Raw genomic sequence first — 22,864 nt, 5'->3', positions numbered from 1 at the left:
GTAGAATTACTGATGCTAGCATTGGATGTGCTTGTGAAAGCAGAACAACTTGTATCGTCGACAGATGCAGGTGTAGGACAGCTGGCTACATACGGACCGTTAGTGGAATTCCCGCGAGAGAGTAAGGGTTAATGTGATTGGATGTTAATTATTTGACTAAGCTACCTGTATTTGACATTGTGTTGTTATTTCGCTGAACACTAGATGGTTTAATTTTATTTTTGGCAGTGAAACGAGGCTACTCAGGCGAGAGAAAAACCTCACCCAAATGTATAGCCCCATTGGAAAATATAAATGAACTGTTTGAAAATGTGAAGAAATTGTTATTTAAAAAAATAAAATAAAAAATAAAAAATATATATATATATATATGTTTATTTACAAAAAATCACATTTTTATTTGGCGTACCCCCGATGGCACCGTTGGTACCCCCGATGGTACCCCAGTTTGGGTTGACCTTCTAGAAAGTTCTCCCATCTCCATAGAGGAACTCTAGAGCTCTGTCAGAGTGACTATCGGGTTCTTGGTCACTTCCCTTCACCCCCGATTGCTCAGTTTGGCCTGGCGGCCAGCTCTTGGAAGAGTTTTGGTGGTTCCAAACTTCTTCCATTTAAGAATGATGGAGGCCACTGTGTTGTTGGGGACCTTCAATGCTGCACACATTTTTTGGTACCCTTCCCCAGATCTGTGCCTCGACACAATCCTGTCTCGGAGCTCTACCAACAATTCCTTTGACCTCATGGCTTGGTTTTTGGTATTTGCTCTGACATACACTGTCAACTCTGGGACCTTATATAGACAGGTGTGTGCCTTTCCAAAGCATGTCAATTGAATGTACCACAGGTGGACTCCAATCAAGTTGTAGAAACATCTGAAGGATGACCAATGGAAACAGGATGCACCTGAGCTCAATTTTCGAGTCTCATAGCACAGGTACCTATGTAAATAAGGTATTTCTGTTATTTTTTATAAATTTGCAAAACTTCTTAAAAACTTGGTTTTGCTTTGTTATTATGGGGTATTGTGTGTAGATTACTGAGGATTTCTTTTAATTTGATCCATTTTAGAGTAAGGCTGTAACGTAACAAAATGTGGAAATAGTTAAGAGGCCTGAGTACTTTTCGAAGGCACTGTAGTCTGAACATGTGGGAAACATGGTGGAAGAGCCTGGAATCATATGAAATGTAAGAAAGACATTTTGAGGGAGATTGCAATGTACATTTACACCACCAACATGCATGATAGTCTTTCATGGTTGAGGGTTGATGAGAAATTGACTACTCCTCTTCTAGTCTTTTTAAGAAACGTTTGTGTGTTGGAAATAATTAACCACTTGTATAATCTATTTGCATACACTTCGAACAGACATGCAAATCATAACATTTTTGACATGCGTTTTTCAGGATTTTTTTGTTGTTATTCTGTCTCTCACTGTTCAAATAAACCTACCATTAAAATTATAGACTGATCATTTCTTTGCCAGTGGGCAAACATACAAAATCAGCAGGGGATCAAATACTTTCCCCCCTCACTGTACATGTGTATTGATTTTAAGAAAGGCATTGATGTTTATGGTTAGGTACACATTGGTGCAACGACAGTGCTTTTTTGCGAATGCGCTTGTTAAATCATCACTCATTTGGCCGAGTAGGCTGTGATTCGATGATAAATTAACAGTCACCGCATCAATTATATGCAACGTAGGACAAGCTAGATAAACTAGTAATATCATCAACCATGTGTAGTAGTTAACTAGTGATTATGTTAAGATTGATTGTTTTTTATAAGATAAGTTTAATGCTAGCTAGAAACTTACCTTGGCTCTTGCTGCACTCGTGTGAAAGGTAGTCAGCCTGTCACGCAGTCTCCTCGTGGAGTGCAATGTAATCGGCCAAAATCGGTGTGTCCAAAAATGCCGATTACCGATTGTTATGAAAACTTGAAATCGGCCCTAATTAATCGGCCATTCCGATGAATTGGTCGACCTCTAGTATAAATAGTATTTTTGTTGTCTCTTGGTGTCTTTCCTATATATAACTTTTATTTGATTTCTTATTCATTTAAAATCAAATCCAATTTCATTGATCACATACACATATTTAGCAGATGTTATTGCGGGTGTAGTGAAATGCTTGTGTTCCTAACTCCAACAGTGCAGTAGTATCTAACAATACACACAGATCGAAAAGTAAAGTAATGGAATTAAGAAATATATAAATATTAGAAAGAGCAATGTCTGAGTGGCATTGACTAAAATACAGAAGAATAGAATACAGTATATACATATGAGCTGAGTAAAGCAGTATGTAAACATGATTTAAACATGATTAAAGTGACTAGTGTTGCATTATTAAAGTGGCCAGTGATTCCAAGTCTATGTATATAGGGCAGCAGCCTCTAAGGGGCAGGGTTGCGTAATTTAATGTAATATCTTATGTTGTTCTTGTCTATAACTGTTCTGTACTTTGTCATGTATTTGTATGTTTTATGTGGACCCCAGGAAGAGTATCTGCTGCATGTGCAGTAGCTAATGAGGATCCTAATAAACTTAACTAAACCTGAAAACAGTTTCATTTCCATTCAATTAAATATTCATGTGCAAAATTACTATCATTTGTAATAATGTGACATTAGTCCTCATTTAACAATGCTTACCTACCAATGAACGCCACTGAAGCAGACCTTAAGTAATTTTTGTAATATTGTTGAGATGAGTCAAAATGCTATGCAAAATGCCATTCTAATATGGCAATGCTGTTATGACACTCTCAACCGCCTGGTAGAGCTCTGTTACATTTTCTAGACAACCTCTTTATCTCTTACAGTATTCATCATACTCAGCTTTAATATAGCCTTCCATGTGTCGTGTGTGACAAGATCTCTGCGACATACTGTGCACACTCGGTTGGGCTCAAGCAGAAACTGAAGTGCTTTGATGACATGTCTAGGCACGAAAGGAGGGCATCATGCAGTAACTAATGTCAACCCCCTTTGTCCCCTGTTGCAGCTACAGTACGTCAGATTGTGCATGCCTTGCACTTTGAGTCTTGTTGTGTGTTAGTTTGAGCCTACTGTATGACTTGGGAGAGCTGGAGCTAGTATCCACATAGACCCATTCTTTCCCTTCTCCTTGCTTTCCACTCAGACTCGCTCCCCTCCCAATCCCTCTAGGCTCAGTCCATGGGAATTCTTAGCGGGTCACTGCTCGCGGCCTCTTTATTCCCGTTCAGCGGCGGCACCAACACCTGGCTCGCCCTCCCTCACAGCTACTCATTAATCCACACTGATACTAACAGGAACTGATCACCCGAAAAATGGCCCAATTTGGAGACCAATCATTTTGTCTGAACTTGACTAGAAAATGCCTACTGTTGTAATGCCGTATACATTATGTCATTTAGCCTCTCTGGTCAGTTGATAATGGGGATGAATCATGTGGTTATTCCACTGTGGTTATTCCACTGTGGTTACTGCCTCTCTACGACAGGTGGCTTACATGAAACTGGAATCATCGGCCATCATGGTTCTGTAATTGGCTCATTATAGCATACTCCCCTAGAGATTGTATATGGCTCAGACTCCCCTACGTATTTAAGGATTCTTTCAGAGGTGACACAATTGACTTGAATTAAATGTAATATTTGTGGTAATGTAATTGACACAGACACATAGTAATGGACACTAGATCCTGGTTCATATTTGTCTAGTTTAATAGAGATTCTTGGTCATTTTCCCAGATGTTTGCTGACATGTTGCTGTCATTTTAATTTCGAGCAAGGAATGGTTTGTGCCAATGCTGGTTATAAAGACTTTCTGGTTATTTCTGGTTATTAGAAGTAGATCTAATAATTTAACATCAATATGTTAGCTCTCAATTGTTGAGAAATGCGTTCTTTTGGAGAACAATGTTGGTCCCAGAGTATTTACATGGTAGTTACATATTGAATAGAATAGTTCATTATACATACTGTAGTTCAACAAGTGCTCAGGACCTGCTGGCATCACACTTTTGTTACTGTGGGCATTACGATGCAGTTAGCTAGCTGGCTTGTTGTTAAATGTCATGACCGAGCACTCTGAGCTGGCTTTGCTTGGCAGCCAAAAGGTTTGCACCTCACTCTGCCTCTGTGTTTTCACTGTAATCAAATAGGCTAGTACAGTAGGTGGTTAGCTGGGTACATATTGATTAACACGTAATGTCTATGTAAGAATCCTGAATCCTACTACACCGGCTCTGACGCTCGTCGGATCTGGCAGGGCTTGCAAACTATTACGGATTACAAAGGGAAACCCAGCCACGAGCTGACCAGTGATGCGAGCCTACCAGACGGGCTAAATGCCTTTTATGCTTGCTTCGAGGCAAGCAACACTGAAGCATGCATGAGAGCACTAGCTGTTCCGGACGACTGTGTGATCACGCTCTCCGTAGCCGATGTGAGCAAGACCTTTGAAACAAGTCAACATTCACAAAGCTGCTGGGCCAGACTGATTATCAGAACGTGTACTCAGAGCATGCGCAGACCAGCAAAGTGTCTTCGCTGACATTTTCAACCTCTCCCTGACCGAGTCTGTAATACCTCTCAAACAGACCACCATAGTCCCTGTGCCCAAGAAAGTGAAGGTAACCTGCCTAAATGACTACCGCCCCGTAGCACTCACGTCGGTAGCCATAAAGTGCTTTGAAAGGACTGGTCATGGCTCACAACAATACAATCATCCCGAAAACACTAGACCCACTCCAATTCGCATACTGCCCCAACAGATCCACAGATGACGCAATCTCAATCGCACTCCACACTGCCCTTTCCCACCTGGACAAAAGGAACACCTATGTGAGAATGCTATTCATTGACTACAGCTCAGCGTTCAACACTATAGTGCCCACAAAGCTCATCACTAAGCTAAGGACCCTGGGATTAAACACCTCCCTCTGCAACTGGATCCTGGACTTCCTGGTGGGCCGCCCCGAGGTGGTAAGGGTAGGCAACAACACATCTGCCACACTGATCCTCAACATAGGGGCCCCTCAGGGGTGCGTGCTTAGTACCCCCCTGTACTCCCTGTTCACCCACGACTGCGTGGCCAAGCACGACTCCAACATCATCATTAAGTTTGCTGACGATACAGCGGTGGTAGGCCTGATCACCGACAAAGATGAGACAGCCTACAGAGGGTAGTGCGTACAGCCCAGTACATCACTGGGGCCAAGCTTCCTGCCATCCAGGACCTATATACTAGGCGGTGTCAGAGAAAGGATATCATACTTGAGTAAAAGTAAAGATACCTAAATAGAAAATGACTCAAGTAAAAGTGAAAGTCACCCAGTAAAATACTACTTGAATAAAAGTCTAAAAGCTTTCCGAGCTTGCTGCTACGCCACAATGGCTGTGTCAATGACTGATTTCAACTGTATTCCTACACTTTGCACTTCAAAATAAATCTCAGCTCGGTTAAAAATACACTCAAGAATAACTCTTTTATTTATCATAGTGATTCAGGAGTAACATTAAAACAGAATAATATTTCCCACCAACATTAGACAACTATACAGAAAACCTTCAAAATTCCGAAACAAGTACCTGAAGTCAATGATGAGAGAATTTAATATTTGATATTAATATTATGAGATTGAGATGAACTAAAATAGCAGTGCAGATGGTACTCTTTTGCTAAGTGTAGAGATGTATTATAGGTAATGATTATGTAGGGGACTTCTGAGAATGCTACAGACTTATTCAGTAATAAGTAATCATATCAAATGTAATCATACTGTCATTGATTAAAGAGTTTTTACATTATTTTAAATGAACAGCGTCCCACTTACCTTAAAGCCCCATACCAATGAATAACTTTACAAACTTTGGTTTGGGACACCTGGGAACATCACGTGACGTCCTGATGACTGGTGAAACAAATGTCTTGAGATCATCTTACAAACGTCCTAACATGGTCCTAAATGACATGGTCCTGACTACACACGACATCCTAATGACCAGTAAAATGAAAGTCCTGAGAACTTCCTATAAAAGTGTTGACATGGTCCTCAGTGACGTCCTGGTAACTTGCAGGGAACTACACAAAGGTCCCCCAGAGAACGTTACATTGGCTCCATCACACGACGTCCCGATGACAGATTTGTTTATTTTATTGGGAACGTACTGAAAACGTCTTTAGGGTCGTCGCCAGAACAAACTGGAAACAATGCAAAAACCTCCAGGGGACCATGAAAGTACATTATAAGAGCATCCTAAAATTGTCCTTGGGGACGTCCCCAGAACAAACCGGTAACTAGACAAAATCTCTACAGGACCATGTCCATGACACAACTTCCTGAGAGTGTCCTATAAACGTCCCTGGGGACATCCCCGGACAAACCGGGAACTAACACAACAGGGAAGGGAAAAGGGACGGGGAAAAGGGAAGAAAAATGTCCCTACCATTTAAACCCACACCCATTAAAACCTCACCACTATTCCACTACTTGGCCCTATCTGATCCTACACCAGGCCGACAGCCTGGGAGGACGGGACACTATCGTTCAACACCTTGTAACTCCTCTGCAGCAACATCTCGTACACCCAAGTACTTCTCTGCACCTGCCACCACAACATCTTTTTTCTGTGATTTACATGCCATTTCTGCTGTACTGAACGTCCTTTTATGGCCCGAGGATAACTTCATGTTTAATGTTCCTAGAACGTTCTCAGAACTGGGAGGGTCAGCCACGGTCTCTTCCCTTTCAGCAACCTATGGTGTGAGAAATCAATCCAATAATCAAATTCTATTTCTATATAATTCTTACATCGACAATAACCCAGCCTAGATCCCAAAGACCAATCAGCAGCACAGTGGCAAGGAAAAACTCCCTAGATGGAAAAAATCGGTAGAGAAAAAAGATTCAGAAGTTCATCTGATAGTGGATATCATGATGTACTGAACAGTCTAGATGTTTGCTAGAGAGAGCATTGGGGGCTGTTTTTTTCCTGACCATGTGACCTGACTGGGGAAAAATTGTTAGGGAAATGTAAAAGCAGGAGATTTTCCTGCTCGGGTTGTGTGGTTGCCGGTGGGAAATCATGGCCCTTGCAATGAAGAGTGTAAATTCTCTAGGGTGGAAGACAGTGTTGCAGTGTCCCTGTGGACCAGACATTGATGCTATTGGCTTTCCATAAGTCTTTGTCCTCAACTGCAGATGTGAGGGTACCAGGCAGTGTGTTATAATGAGGAATGCACTCGATAAACAACTAACCCTTACTCTAACCCTTTTAACCCAAGTACGGTTTCCATACAGGTCCATTTTTATAGAGACAGAATTGTGCTGTCTACATAATCAGGTTCCAACCTATGTTTTACCGCTGTATGAGTAGGTTGTGGCCTGTCCCCCTTCCTATATTCCCTACCAGCATATAAGGCTTAAATATACTTGTTTGTACCATCTCTCCACTCAGCAGCACTTCACTGATAGGACCCTGTGAATAATTTAAAATGTGTCAGTCTACACAGGCAGAGTGGGGAGACTTACAGTCTACTTGCCCTTCCCCTTCTGGTGGGGGTGGTGAGAGGAGAGATTATGGGCTTCACTGTGTGCGTGCGTGTGTGTCCGGATACTGAAGTTTGGTTATTATGGATTGGTTATGGACTGGTGATGCTGTTTGTGTGTTTTGGTGATGTTGTCTGTGTATGTGTGTGAGGAAGAGTGAGCGAGACTGAGTGTTTGTGTGTTTTGGTGATGTTGTGTTAGGGCTGGGCGGTATACCGTATTTTACTATATACCGGTATATATGCACCCGACCGGTTTGGGTTTTTACTTTACCTTCTATAACGGTATTTGAATGTTTGGTTTGTTAAATGTGATATGGTATGCAACGTCCATTTTTATAGTTTACTCCTCTACTTGAGTCATCCCTCTCCGCTCTCTCTCTCTCTCTCTCCATGCTGCTTTCCACACAGACATAGTCCCACCCCCCGTCACTCAAGGAGCGCATTTGTTGTTGCTTGACGACGAGACACTTTCGTTCAGTCTGCATGGTCAATGCAGCCCATGCAACAATGTTGATGACAACGATGTTGTATCCACTTTGATCTTAATATAAATCCACACGCGTTCTATAATTACAATATTAGTTTGTGTTTCTTACATCTGCAAACAGCTAGTTTGTATTTTCTTAGCAAGTTATGCTAATCGCTAGTTAGCTGGCTAGCAATTAGCATTAGTGTGCAACAGTATCTTCTAAATCAAAGAGGAAAGGCGAAGCATGACTATGTCGGCTATATGAATAAAGATTTAATGTAGCCAAAGATTATACGGTCCCCTAGGAAACACTGAATATCACTTTGGTTCCTACCCAGTCACAATAACTCGTCCATGGCATTTTCATTCGTTGTCATGTCAAACAGCACTGTATTCAAAGTGCCCACTATTATTTATATTCTAACTATAGAATTATAATAAACATTCTATTTCCATGATTCCAAAAGTTCACCCAAGTTTTTTGATCTAAATCACAATTGCAACATTTGGTTAAAAATAAGGCCTAGTATTTTTGCCCATATCGTGGCAGTGTGGAAATGACCTCAAATGAGTGCAGGAAATGCAGGAAATTATTTTGGGTTGAAGTTGAATTGAACAATATTAAACAATCAGAATAGAGAAAGACCCATTTAAATAATTTTGAATATATGTGTTGCCACCCTAGGGTCATGCACTACTCGTGAATCAAATGTAGAACTTTTATTTATCAAAAACATAAAATATCGTCAAATATCGTCATACCGTCAACAATTTGAAAAATACCATGGTATGATATTTTGGCCATATTGCCCAGCCCTATGTTGTGTGTGTATGTGTGTGAGGAAGAGTGAGAGAGACAGAGTGGGAGAGAAGAGGGTCGAGTGAGTGAGTGAGAGAGCGAGAGAGCGAGAGAGCGAGAGAGCGAGAGAGCGAGAGAGCGAGAGAGTGAGAGAGCGAGAGAGAGAGAGAGAGAGAGAGACATATCCAGTACCGTTCCTCCTGTATTAAGTGTGGTTGAGGTGCAGCAGAGTGTCACTGTGCCCCCTTAGCGTGACTGCACACAGACCTTCACTGAAACAACACAAAGCAGGGCCACGGGTCATAACACAATACTTCTACGATATCACTCTACGTCAAGTCGCAAAAGTGTGTTATGATCATAACTGCCATTCTGTCAGACCATATTAGGAGTATCATGATTAACCAATAGAACTGTCACAACTGCATCATGGCAACAGTTTAAGTTACAGAGTGTAATGTTGTGTATAGTGTATGTAGTTTACAGATTAATCATTGATCGCTCATGAACCTGTATTTGTCTGCATATGCCCATCTCTATGTTTGATTATGTATGCACAGAGCTAACATTTCCCCATGGGGATAATAAAGTCATTATCTTATCTATTTAGAGAGATGTACAGGTACAGACTCCATATATAACGCTAAGAACAGAGGGGAGAGAAGGCAACATTGTTGCAACCCTCTAGCGATAATGATGAACGTACATATGTGGCTAGAGAAACACATTTTTTATTTTTATCTTCACAGTTAATACTATTTTCTCACCACAATATTTCACAATGTCAGTAACATGTGTCTTGCTGTATTAGTTGCCCTGTTTTGCAGTTGTGATTTTTAACACCACATTAACTTGTTCATCTTGATTTCCCTGTAGAAATACTCATGGACTCTACGACGGCAACAGCAGAGCTGGGATGGACTATCTATCCAGCATTGGGGGTGAGTAGAACAAAGCATCTCGTTATATGACACACCATATTGTAAACTTTTGAAACTTTTTGTCATTTTGCAGAACCGTCTCTAGCTGCAGCACCATGAGAAGCCCAACTTAGAGCAACAACAACAGCATATATCAGGAATCAATACCCCAATTTGTTTTCCATGTTCAAACAGCATTGTTGTTAGGAATACAATTAGGTGCAGCAATATATCCAGTCATAGGTTGCAAAAGGTCCCAAAACAGCATGTGTGAACCCCCCTGATGTAGTTGGTTAGAGTTAATAATTTATTTCATAAAATAAACTTCTAAGCAAAGTGAATTGGGGGAAATTTGCCTACGTATGCCTTTCATGTAAAATGTAAAAGTGGGCGCTGTCTGAGGAATTGCGATGTTGTTTTATTAACTCTGCTGAAGGAAGATTGTCCTGTCATACTGAAATCAATAATTCATAAGGTGTGTGATGCCAGGAAGATAAACAGTGTGAAAGCTGTGAGCCAAGTGATACATCAACTGAATCTTATTGCTGAATAGTCTGACTGTCCGCTCGTTGTGTAGGCCCAGAACAAGGCAGCCCAGGAAGACAATTGTCTGACATGGAAATGTACTCTTTAATATTTGTTGTCTATGGACTGTGTTTGTAATTCCTCACGTGTGGTCTCATGCCGACAAAGTTACATCGACAAAGGTCTAAAATACAAAGCAGAAATATAACAATGTTATTTTGATAACAATGTTATCTGACAGTATATTCAATTGGATTTGGTCACTTTGAAGCTTGTCCATTAGTGTCCAATTGGATAACTGATGTATGCATTTCAATTATATTTTTTAGTCATATCATATTGTTACCACGTTTATTTTGACATTAATCATGATATGGGTTCTTGTTTTTTTTTTAAGACCAGTAATCAAATTAAAATATGTTGACTTTTCACTGGTCATGGATGTTAAACTGACCTCTTGCTCTGTCTGTCCCTGGCAGTGGGAGGAGGTGAGTGGCTACGATGAGAATATGAACACCATCCGCACCTACCAGGTGTGCAACGTCTTCGACAACAACCAGAACAACTGGGTCCGCACCAAGTACATCCGCCGGCACGGCGCCCAGCGCATCCACGTGGAGATTAAGTTCTCGGTGCGCGACTGCAGCTCCATCCCCAGCGTCCCCGGCTCCTGTAAAGAGACTTTTAACCTGTACTACTATGAGACAGACTCGGACACGGCCAATAAGGTGTCCCCGGCCTGGATGGAGAACCCCTGGATTAAAGTGGACACCATTGCTGCAGATGAGAGCTTCTCCCAGGTGGACCTGGGCAGCCGGGTGATGAAAATCAACAGGGAGGTACGGAGCTTCGGCCCCGTGTCACGCCAGGGTTTCTACCTGGCATTCCAGGACTACGGCAGCTGCATGTCGCTCATCGCCGTGCGCGTCTTCTACAGGAAGTGCCCCCGCGTGGTCGAGAATGGCGCTGTGTTCCCTGAGACCCTGTCGGGGGCGGAGAGCACCTCCCTGGTGGTGGCGCGGGGTGTGTGTGTGCCCAATGGGGAGGAGGTGGATGTGCCCATCAAGCTCTACTGTAACGGGGACGGGGAGTGGATGGTGCCCATTGGGCGCTGTATGTGCAAGGCTGGGCACGAGGCGGTGGAGAACGGCACGGTGTGTCGAGGTGAGAGCTGCTGATATAATGTGTTTACTACTACTGTGGACGTTTTGCCTTGGGGTCATTTACTTATTGAGACTAGTGATAAGCCAGAGGATAGAGACTTGAACAGATGTAGGATCTTAATTTGGATTATAATTAATAGACATTTATGTAGCGGCTGATCCATTTTTCGGAAGGGAAAATCCAATTTGTAAGTTGCTCTGGATAAGAGTGTCTGCTAAATGACGTAAATGTAAATGTAAAATCAAGTCTGAAATTTCTAAGTGGAAATTACAAAGCTTTTTTAAATGTCAAATGCACTGCAAGTTTCAAATGAAGATCCTACATCTTTAATGTATGTACGTTTGGTTTACTAACTACAGTAGAATCACTAAGGGAACACAATTAGTGCCAGGAAAGATGGGTCAAGAATGTGCTGTAGGGGGAGAGTGTTGAGGGTAATTGGAGGTGTCTTTAAATGGTAGACCTGTGTCCCAGCCTTACATTCAGAGAGATATCACTTCATGCCAAGAAAGCACTATCCTAGTGTCTTCCCTTACCCTGATGTATTTCTGTGATGAGTGAAGAAAGGAAGAGAAGGAAAATGTCTGACACACGCACACACACACACACACACACACACACACACACACACACACACACACACACACACACACACACACACACACACACACACACACACACAAATCCCTGGCTATTTGATTAGAAATATCAAGCACTGCTAATGAAGCCCTCAACGACCTGTTCTGCCGTGTTTCACGGTGTGAAGGTTTCTTTGGGGAGGAGGAACACTTAAATAGCCAGAGGTAGTCAATGATATCACTGAGCTTTAGTCATACTGTCACACAGACCCAGCAGTGACTCCCCTATATTGTTAAATTTGGTTTAGCCATCCAGTCATTATTCAAGGGTCCGTTTTGATGGTAATTTGACCACTGGATGAGGACAGTGACTTCACATCACCAGGCACCTTCATACTCACCCAGCTTTTATACAGTATATAGCCCATAGCCGACTGATCTATTAATGACCTATGCTTCCTGGTTTATGTAAGCCATGTTAGGACAAGAAATGCCCTATGGGGAATAATGACCTGATTAGAGAGTGCATTAGTCCCAAAGACAATAGCACAGCAACAACTGCGTGACACTTCTACTGATTACTCAACGTGCTCTAGGGTCAAGCTCTCGAACCTCGCCCCGTCTTCCTCTCTCCCATGGAGAGCAGTGAATCATGGGAGTGTAGCCCTTTGGATTCATTTCAAGGTCTGATAGCCTGCAGGGGAAAGAGGGACCTTATTGCTGTAACAATACATTCAATAGGTACATGCATTTGTCTAGTTGGATTAATGGACATGCAAGGTGGAGAAATTAGCAACGCTCATGCCCAGCCCACCTCAGACCTTCCCCTCTTTCCAGTCATAATTGTTGTATTTGTGAGGAGTAAATTCACTTGTCACATATTTATTGCTGTATTGGTTTCTTTCATAAGATCGACGCGAACGCTCAAACTCTTGCTTGTACAAGCACCTTTTCCAAACTTCCAAAGTTATGACGCTATCAAACAAATGCCAGTCCCTTTTTAAAAAGTACCAACGTGCTTCAGATGGGTTTGGATTGTGCACATTGTTAACTGATTTGCTTCATAGACAATCTTTTGTTGGCTGAACATACACTGCAGGCATTTAGTCTGTCCAGTGGGGAAGCCAGAGTTATGTCCTGCAACAGTGGATGCTGTCTTCTGGGTTTCAGCTTCTACTGAGAATTCAATGGTCATTGAACATAATCAGAGAGAGAGAACTCACCTGCTACCCCCCATTGTATTCAACACCAGATTTACAACTCTTACATTGTAAATTACAATGAAAATTCTGTATAAAAAAACCCAATAACATTTGTAGTGTTATTTGCAAAGAGAGTACACTTAGTTTTATGTGAGAGATTAGATGTGCATGACTCTGTGCATGTAACATAAGCAACCCCCTGTAGTATTTACCCCTCTCTCTCTCTCCACCTCCAACAGACACATGGTCCTATGTGATGCTGGGCCACACTCAGATTATTGGGACATCATGGTTCTTGCGTGTAAAAGAGTCATTTGAATCAAGCCACTGCAAATGAAGTCTTCTGAGTGTAGAATTCTGGGCTATGTTAGGGCAGACCCCCAAGCTCAAGCAATTACTAACGGGTCAGGAGGTCTGGAAACGCATGAGGGGAAAGACTGTCTTCTCAATTTACCGCCAATCCTACAAACATGGCGCATTAAACTCCCTCGGAAACTGAGTCATCCACATCCACATCTCTCTCCCTTTCCCTCTTCCTCTCTCTCTTTCTCTCTCTCTCTGTCCTCCCCCTCTCTCTCACACACAGTTGATATGTTATTGTTACTTAACCACAGTGTTAAAAGATTCACAGGGCTGTGTAGAGGAGACAGAGTGGTAATATTGTGGGCAATAATATTGCTTTCAGTCCGACTGCTACTCCTGAACTCAGCCTCTCTTAGACAAGTGTCTCTTCTTCGTTTCTGACAGAGCCTCTTCATGCAGACTGTTTGTGCATGCTTGTGTGCACGCGTCTATGCGTGTGCGGGGTCTTATTTATAGCCTATATGGTCGGGAAACACAAACAGCTTCTGGCTCTAATTAGGAGAATGGCTCCGCAGAATGTTGGCGATGTTGTCAGTGTCAATACATGGGTTGTCGCTGCCTGCTATTGGATCAAAGTCAGGCACTGTTTACAAATTTACCTTTGCTACGTGTGTACAGTTTTGTTAAGACTTTGCTAAGGCCAAAGTTCAATTCTACTGCTCCACATCAGGCTGACTCATTCATTATTTCGTTTTGTCAAGAAGAATTGTCTCAAAGAACATGATTATTTAAGGGTTTTCAGTTTCATATACTACTACTGTAGTATCACATAATGTGAGCCAACTCTTGAGAGTGTAAAAGTGCGAACACTTTTAAATCTATAGATATTTTATAGTGCCATGCTTGAATCTAGGGTTGGGCTGTATCCAGATGTTCATATCCTCATACCTTCCTTCTCTCACATCGGGATTTACGGTATTACCGGCTTAGTACAGAAGGGGCTCTATTACCAGAATGGTAACAATATTAGCACTTTGTAATAGAGAATTTCGATGGAGGCTGCTAGCTAAATATGCTAACGAGCGGAAACGAAAATACACAAATTGCAAAGACAGACAATCCAGCTCATAAAGTTATACATATATAGGTAGGAGCTACCGAATGTCATTTTTGGTGAGTTTTGACATTTTCAAACAAATGTGAACGAAAGACATTGTGCGAATTAAATTAACAAGTTTGGACAGATGCTTGTCTGAAGGAAGGACAGTACTGTGTACAGACTGTGTCTGTGAGGAGTCTGGGAGTCGCTAAGGCAAGGAGCCTGCCTGCTCTGCTCGAAGAAGAAGATAGGGAGAAGCAGACTGCCCAGAACAGATAGGAGAACAAACGCAAGGAAATCAAGCTGCCGTGGCAGCTGTACAGATAACTCATTCAAAGGGCTTTGACTTCTCAACCATGGCAGAAAGCTAACACATTATGATGCCCCGTGACCTTATTAATTCAGCCACTTACTTAGATAACTAGCAAGTTAAAGTTCAGGGTCGCCTTAACTCAGAATTCTTCGTTTTTCACACAGATTCTTTTTTTAAACGCAGATCTAAAATACAGACCTTCTTATTGTAATTTTTGCTCAGCATCAAACAAATTTTGTGCTTCATTTGCACTTCTGCACTCGTTTGAGAATTCACAAATTGGCATTCTATCGAAAGACATCGCTTTGACTGATGTGTACCTACTTTTCTCGGTGTAGCCAGCCTACTTTTCTCTGGTAAAATGCGAGATTAACTTTAAGCGAAACATTAGGAAATTTAGCTGGTTACATTCGTTCTATAACAAACATTAGAAATATAATGGCCATGCATCTCTCTTATCAGTTTATCAGGCGCCAGAGAATGCCAAACACAGATGAATAGATATACACAAAAAATTACAGTTTGGATCAACCAAAAAAGTAAATTAGTTAGGTTTTCTCAATTGAAAAATACTACATTTGTTGAAACCAAATATATGATTCATTGCCAACTGTTTAATTTGATTATTACCAAACCGATATTTCAAGTTGCAACCTATTTCTTTCAACACTCTTTTCCGTTTTGGTTAAACCTAATAAATAACAAATACAATACAATACAATACAATACAATACAATACAATACAATACAATACAATACAATACAATACAATACAATATAATATAAATACAACCCATTTTTTCATCTTGTTCCAAGTTCACTTTTTAATTTGGAGTTAACTATTCACATTTCTTCAATTGCGTTACAAGCTATTCAATAAATTAAGTTGGTTCAATAACTTGAAATAATGTTTCCAAACAAATTCTTTACACAAGTCTTCCACGTTTAGTAGCCACAATATCGTAACCAAGCATTGGCTACCTTAATATAGAAACCTTATCTGGCTCTTTAGTATCACATGCCAGTTGTTTTGGTTGTTTTGCATTATCCACTACTGTAGGTCTGCTACAGGTAGAAAATCCCAGGAAATGTTATTTAATTCACACAAGCTGTCTCCAATCAGTCAATGTCTGGTTGTGTGTGAATTTGTGGTGGGGGGGGGGGGGGGGGGATCGCCGAACAAGTCAGCTACACTACCTGTGTTGCCATCAGCATTGTGTCAATGTGACGTTCTACCTGCTAGACAAGACCAACCCAAATCAACTTTTTTCCCCTCATTATTTCCATTCACAAGATAGAAGATAGAATGCGTCAGCCGTCGAGAATTGAATCTACGATTCTTGAGCTTGGATGCTGTCATTGGACGTGACACAACGCGGGCAGTATGGCAGCTTTCATTGATTTCAAAGGAAGAGTTCCCTCAATGGCTGATGGCTGATGGCATTGCTGGATGCCCGATGGTGTAGTGTAGCAGTGCCGTAAGCCAGGGGAGGCGTAGCTCTATGAATCTTAATTGCGCTATGCTTATTATTTGGCAGGGAATACTTTTTGTAGATCAGTGATTCTACATCTCACTTTGCTCAAGTGAAGTTGTAGCTAAAAATGTGTAAATTAGGGGCAGTTTAAGGGGAGTTCGCCCTCATTGGGGAAACCCATTCTAGTGAATATATTTCTATTTTGGTAGGATCCAGGGGCTGGGACGACTACACTGTGGCCTGAAATATTGATTTCTGAGTATCACAGATTGTGTAACTATTTATTTATTGAATGACCCTTTATTATAGAATTGTCAAATCCTCTCTCCCCCTTCAACCCTCCTTCCTCTCTGTCTGGGTTTAGCCATGGGTGTTCCCTGGGTCCTTCTGTCAACAGACTATTTCTTTAGTCTCGTCACACTGGCTGTCCTTTGACTGCCTGGGATTCCTATCGCTTCTCATTGTGGCAAGTAGAAGATAGGACAGTTAGTCAAAGAAGGTTTCGGACCTCTTGGTAAATGAGACAAAAACTAAATGAATTCAATAACAACAAGAGGCAAACACTGTTTCAATACAAGAGAACAATGTAAAGTTATCCTCCGAAAAGTGTCAAAAATATACTACTGTATATATTTGTTCACACTGTCATGACACAGGCTGGCTAAGTGCACTCCAGAGTGGTCGGGGATGGACTGCTACGTGTCTGCCAGTGTCAGACAGTCAGAGCCCACGTCCCAAATAGCATCCCATTCCCTTTGCACCACTTTTGACCAAAGCCCTATGGGCCCTGCCGCCCTGGTCAAAAGTAGGGCACTATATAGGGAATAGGTTGCCATTTGGGACGCATCCAGAGAGTTGAGGAAGTGGCAGACAGGCATTTAATTACTTTCACACCATCTTGATTGGATTAGCTTGCAAAGCTGGAGGCTGCAGGAACCTTCACACACATAATTTACCCCTTTAGAAGACACCATACATGGTTTTGGTAGGATATTGGTTAGCAGCGTTTGTTGATTGGAACAAAGGTTTCTACACATAGACATTCTCAATGTCGGCAATCATGGGGGGAGAATGAATGATGTAGTGTATTAGCCTTTGGTAGTGATATGAGGATTGGTAGTGATATGAGGATTGGTAGTGATATGAGGATTGGTAGTGATATGAGGATTGGTAGTGATATGAGGATTGGTAGTGATATGAGGATTGGTAGTGATATGAGGATTGGTAGTGATATGAGGATTGGTAGTGATATGAGGATTGGTAGTGATATGAGGATTGGTAGTGATATGAGGATTGGTAGTGATATAAGGATTGGTAGTGATATGAGGATTGGTAGTGATATGAGGATTGGTAGTGATATGAGGATTGGTAGTGATATGAGGATTGGTAGTGATATGAGGATTGGTAGTGATATGAGGATTGGTAGTGATATGAGGATTTGGTATAGATACTCCTCTTTCCCTTTAGCCCTATGTTAACACATACTTCACAGTTGTAGAATATGTGTAACCCCATATATTGTCCCCTACACTCTACCACCTCTCTCTCCCTATCACACACCCTTTGCCTTTTATGGTATAGCCATTCAATTCCAGACCACCAGATTTCAAAGTCTCTTTGACTATGCCTCACTCTGTTCTCCCAGAGTTTCAAATGCCATGAGACAAAAACCTGAATAGCAAGCCTCAGATTCCTGGAAGTTTTATTTTATTAACCGTATGTGGAAGGACATGCCAAAGGTAATGTGTCTGTGTATTTCAAGACCAATATTTTTTATGATATGTCTGGGAATTTGTCTTTCAATCGGCTCTGTATCCTTTTTTCTCTCATGCCGTCATATTGTATAATGTCTGGTACTGAATTTATGTCACTCTTAAGTATAATAACTTAATTCATAACCCCTCTCTCCCACTCCCTCTGTCTCTTCATGTCTCTATCGCCATGCTGTCTTGTTATGTGTTGCCTTCTTGCTCTGTTGTTGTCTTAGGTCTCTCTTTATGTAGTGTTGTCTCTCTTGTCTTGATGTGTGTTTTGTCCTATATTTAAAATATATATATTTTTAATCCCAATGCCTTTTGGTAGGCCGTCAATAACGTTGTTAATAAGAATGTATTCTTAACTGACTTGCCTAGTTAAATAAAGGTTAAATAAAAATACATGTGTCTTTCTCCTCTGCAGCGTGTGGCTCAGGGTTCTTTAAGCCTTCCCAGGGCGACCACCAGTGTCTCCAGTGTCCCATCAACAGTCGCATCACCAATGAGGGGGCCACCAACTGTGTGTGCCGCAACGGTTACTACCGCACCGACTCAGATCCCCCACTGATGCCCTGCACCAGTAGGTTCCTGGTTCTTACAGTACCATTCACTCTCCATAGGGGGTGCTGTAGCACAGTGTTAAGGAAAGACAGTGGAGATTCTCATTACTACAGCTTATTTAGTAGGCTTTTTGTGTATTTAAGAATACAACGTTTTGCAGCGTGCACATTTACATTTTGACTAATGAATTAACAAATGCTCTCAGGACATAATGGGTCATTATCAATTTGTGAACTGAGTTTTCATTTGTGATTTTGAATTTACTAACAGAATCTATCACCTCACCTCTAATAATTTAGGCCTAATGTGCCATTCACTATAGATAAAAGCACCTGTCTAGCAAAGACAGAATTAATCTGATATATTTTGTGCATATTGCAATGAGCACAAATACAACTGCTAACCTATTCAACGTCCGCTCTGTTAACAACACTCCAGCTCCACATATTTTCACATAAGAAATACCAAAGTGATGCTTACTTCTAGGTGCCCCGTATCCGAGGGAAAAACACGGGTTATGCTTCATCCTGGTATGTGGTAGCCCTCTTTTGTATACGCACTGAACTGGTGGAATGTCCCTTCCATTCTCTTCCATTGGTGCAACAGTCCGAAAAGGACCTCCGAGAAAATAGAGAGATTTGCATAAGCCTGTCCCTTATGAGGGGGGCAGCTGTTTTAGAATGTGAAAACATGGCCTGCGTCCCAAATGGTACCCTATTGCCTTTATAGTGGACTACTTTTGACCCTGAGCCCTATGGGTACCCTATTATGGGCCCTGGTAAGAAGTAGTGTACTATCAAGGCAATATGGTTCTATATGGGACGCAACCAGGGCCACAATGGCGAGGTGGCCCTCAGCAGTCTCTTTCTGATTGAAGAGGCAGAAATGAGCGTGCATGGGCATTCTTTGTGTCTCTCAGATTCTGAAAGGACGCTAACTAGCTAGCTCACTGCTCTTTTCACTGCTCTCTCTCCCTACTATTGAAAATGTTTATCTGAAGCCTGATGGGGTTGAATAGAGCTCATACTTTGGAGTCTTTGAATTTAGTGTCCGAATAATCAGCTAAGGTGAATACTTTCTGTTCAGTTGAAGTGTAGAGACTGTAGTTTTGTAACCTACTGAACACTACTCCAACCACATAAAGGTAATTTATTACAGAGTTAACCAGTAGTCAACAACTCAGATCCTGGAGAGCTATAGTACAGGGTGTGGGTTGGGTTGAAATCAAACCCTGCACCCCCTGTTGCTCCTCAGGACCAAGGTTGATGATGACCAGTGTCTGGAGTACAGACCTTATTATCAGTGACCCTCCCTAAACTCTTCCTCATATCCCCCCTCTTCCCTGACAGCCATCCCCTCTGCGCCCCAGAGTGTAATCTCCATCGTGAACGAGACAGCCCTGAGGTTGGAGTGGAGCGCGCCGCGCGATGGCGGGGGCCGCGAGGACGTGGTCTACAACATCATCTGTAAGAGCTGTGGAGGGGGCCGGGGAGGCTGTACACGCTGCGGGGACAATGTCCAGTTCGTCCCCCGCCAACTGGGCCTGACAGAGACCAAGGTCCACATCAGTGACCTGCTGGCCCACACGCAGTACACCTTTGAGATCCAGGCAGTCAACGGGGTCTCCGACCAGAGCCCCTACTCGCCACAGTACTCCTCGGTCAAAATCACCACCAACCAGGCCGGTAAGGAACCAATAGACACAGTCCGCTACAGCAATGAATTCACTCTTCTCCAACAATACTGTGTTCAAGTGTGAAGTTCAGTGGAGAGAAATGGTCAGCAGTGTGTCCAGTCTGACAAGGAGTGCCAAAGGAAATATTACACCGAATAGGTTTAGATATTTTGATGGACGGAACAATCGATCATCCTGGTGTTTTCCAAGGGCAAGATCAGCATAAGTACATATATACTTCATGTGGTACAAACCATGTCTGTGTAAGGATGCTTAAGTCATATTTATGATGTCTGCGTGAGATAGAGGATATTCCAGAATAATTCAGTGACAGATTGATTTGGGACCTTTATTAGTATTGAGTAAGTTGCACTGCATTTAGGGTGCTTGGTATACAGTATTCAGACATGACATTCAATGGACTGGGTGTTAGGCAGTGTTGTTATTGGGGTCAGGCTATCGGTTGAAACTCTCTGCCCTTGACACTGTAGTCTTTTCTCCAGTGCAGTAGCTGTCAGTCCTAATTACTGTCTCGGGCTGGGACTGTAAAAAAAAAAAACTCAGGTTCCCATGAACCCCAGTGTCTCTGGGGCTGCTGGGACCTGCAATTACAGAATGTAAGGAGAACCACTAATATTACATTAACAGGCCCTCATTAAGCCCTCATTAACGAAATGCCTGTGTGTGTGTGTGTGTGTGTGCGTGTGTGTGTGTGTGTGTGTGTGTGTGTGTGTGTGTGTATGTGTGTGTGTGCGCACGCGCGTACATGCCTGTGTGTCTTTGCCTACTGAGTGAATATTTCACCCCTTTGAAAACAAATACAATATTACTATTAGTATTTTCAGAGCATGGATAACTGTAATAGTACTTAATAAACTGCCTCCGATGTTCCTGGCTCTCAGTTCCTTCAGCACAGATGTCAGCCTTAGAGACAGGGTGCAGGACCAGGTACAGGCTGCTGCATCATTAGTCTAGTTCTTGATTGGCAGTTGGGATTTTAAAGCTGTCTGCTCCCGGGTGTCGTGGTGTTGTCACTAACCTTAACCCTTCTATCCCTGTCTATCTGAACCTCTCTCTCTCTCTCTCTCTCTCTCTCTCTCTCTCTCTCTCTCTCTCTCTCTCTCTCTCTCTCTCTCTCTCTCTCGCACTCTCGCTCTCAGCGCCATCGGCCGTGTCGATTATGCACCAGGTGAGCCGGACCCCTGACAGCATCACTCTCTCCTGGTCCCAACCTGACCAGCCCAACGGTCTCATACTAGACTATGAGCTGCAGTACTATGAAAAGGTAAAGTCAGTTGACAGGTGTTACTGCTGTATTACTGCTGTAATTGCTATTACTGTAAGCTTGGGGAACATTCAGACAGTGAGCAGATCCAGTCTTACACTGTGTGTTCCAGAGCATGGCAGAATGGAACTCATCAGTGGTGCGCAGTCAGACCAACACAGCAGTCATCCGGGGCCTGAAGCCCGGAGCTATATACGTCTTCCAGGTGCGAGCTCGGACCGTGGCTGGATTCGGACGCTTCAGCGGAAAAATGTTCTTTCAGACCATGACCGAAGGTATGCCGTTTGAACCAAACCTCGAACCACTGAATAGTATTTTTTTATGTTTTTTTCCCAAACACTTTCGGTGCTGGCCCGCTAAATGGTACGGTCCCAAAAGTGCAACATTACAGAGTAGGCCAACATATGGGGTTTATTTTGTTGTGTACTTGCAGAAGAGTACAAGTCCAGCTTTCAGGAGAAGCTCCCCCTCATCATTGGCTCCGCCGCTGCAGGCATGGTCTTCATCATCGCTGTCGTCGTATTCGTCATCGTCTGCAATCGAAGAAGCTCTGAGAGACCAGAATCTGAATTCACAGATAAGCTCCAGCACTACACCAGCGGCCACAGTGAGTAACATGTATTTACAATTTGAATTATCTTTTTTTGAACTAGGATTCATTTAGATTTATATAGATCCACCTTCGAACAGATAAACATCTATCAGTGGCAAATGTGTTGAATGGTGGAGTGAAACATTTGTTTTGGAATAATACTGTCATCCTGGAGACAGTGGGGCTATTACGGTTAGATGTGGAATACTAGGAGTTCAGAGTTACTACTGTACCTAACTACCTGTATCAGGTCTTAGCCCAGGCAAGGTTTTAGCTACTGTTGTATGTAGTCCCAATTGCGTAACCCCAGGATGCACAGTACCAGTCAAAAGTTTCGACACAGCTACTCATTCAAGGGTTTTTCTTCATTTTTACTATTTTCTACATTATAGAATAAATGTGAAGACATCAAAACTATGAAATATCACATATGGAATCATATAGTAACCAAAAAAGCTTTAAACAAATCAAAATATAGTTTATATTTGAGATTCTTCAAAGTAGCCACCCTTTGCCTTGATAACAGCTTTGCACACTCTTGGCATTCTCTCAACCAGCTTCATGAGGCAGTCACCTCTTGGCATTCTAGTAAAATAGTAAAATAAAG

General features: G+C 42.2%; 1 protein-coding gene across 4 annotated transcripts in view; it reads left to right on the top strand.

The window, feature by feature from the left end:
• LOC115166282 (ephrin type-B receptor 2) overlaps positions 1–22,864 on the top strand; it is a 57,801-nt gene that overhangs the window by 19,556 nt on the left and 15,381 nt on the right. For all 4 annotated transcript variants that reach the window (XM_029720132.1, XM_029720130.1, XM_029720131.1 and 1 more), the window contains exons 2-8: positions 9,688–9,752; positions 10,736–11,420; positions 18,569–18,724; positions 20,055–20,390; positions 21,541–21,665; positions 21,778–21,940; positions 22,099–22,272. In XM_029720132.1, the coding sequence (XP_029575992.1) occupies positions 9,688–9,752; positions 10,736–11,420; positions 18,569–18,724; positions 20,055–20,390; positions 21,541–21,665; positions 21,778–21,940; positions 22,099–22,272 (1,704 nt within the window). The remainder of the gene's footprint in view (positions 1–9,687; positions 9,753–10,735; positions 11,421–18,568; positions 18,725–20,054; positions 20,391–21,540; positions 21,666–21,777; positions 21,941–22,098; positions 22,273–22,864) is intronic.

Source organism: Salmo trutta, chromosome 28, assembly GCF_901001165.1.
Source record: "Salmo trutta chromosome 28, fSalTru1.1, whole genome shotgun sequence".
Lineage (NCBI taxonomy): Eukaryota > Metazoa > Chordata > Actinopteri > Salmoniformes > Salmonidae > Salmo > Salmo trutta.
This window is presented reverse-complemented; position numbering and strand designations above follow the sequence as displayed.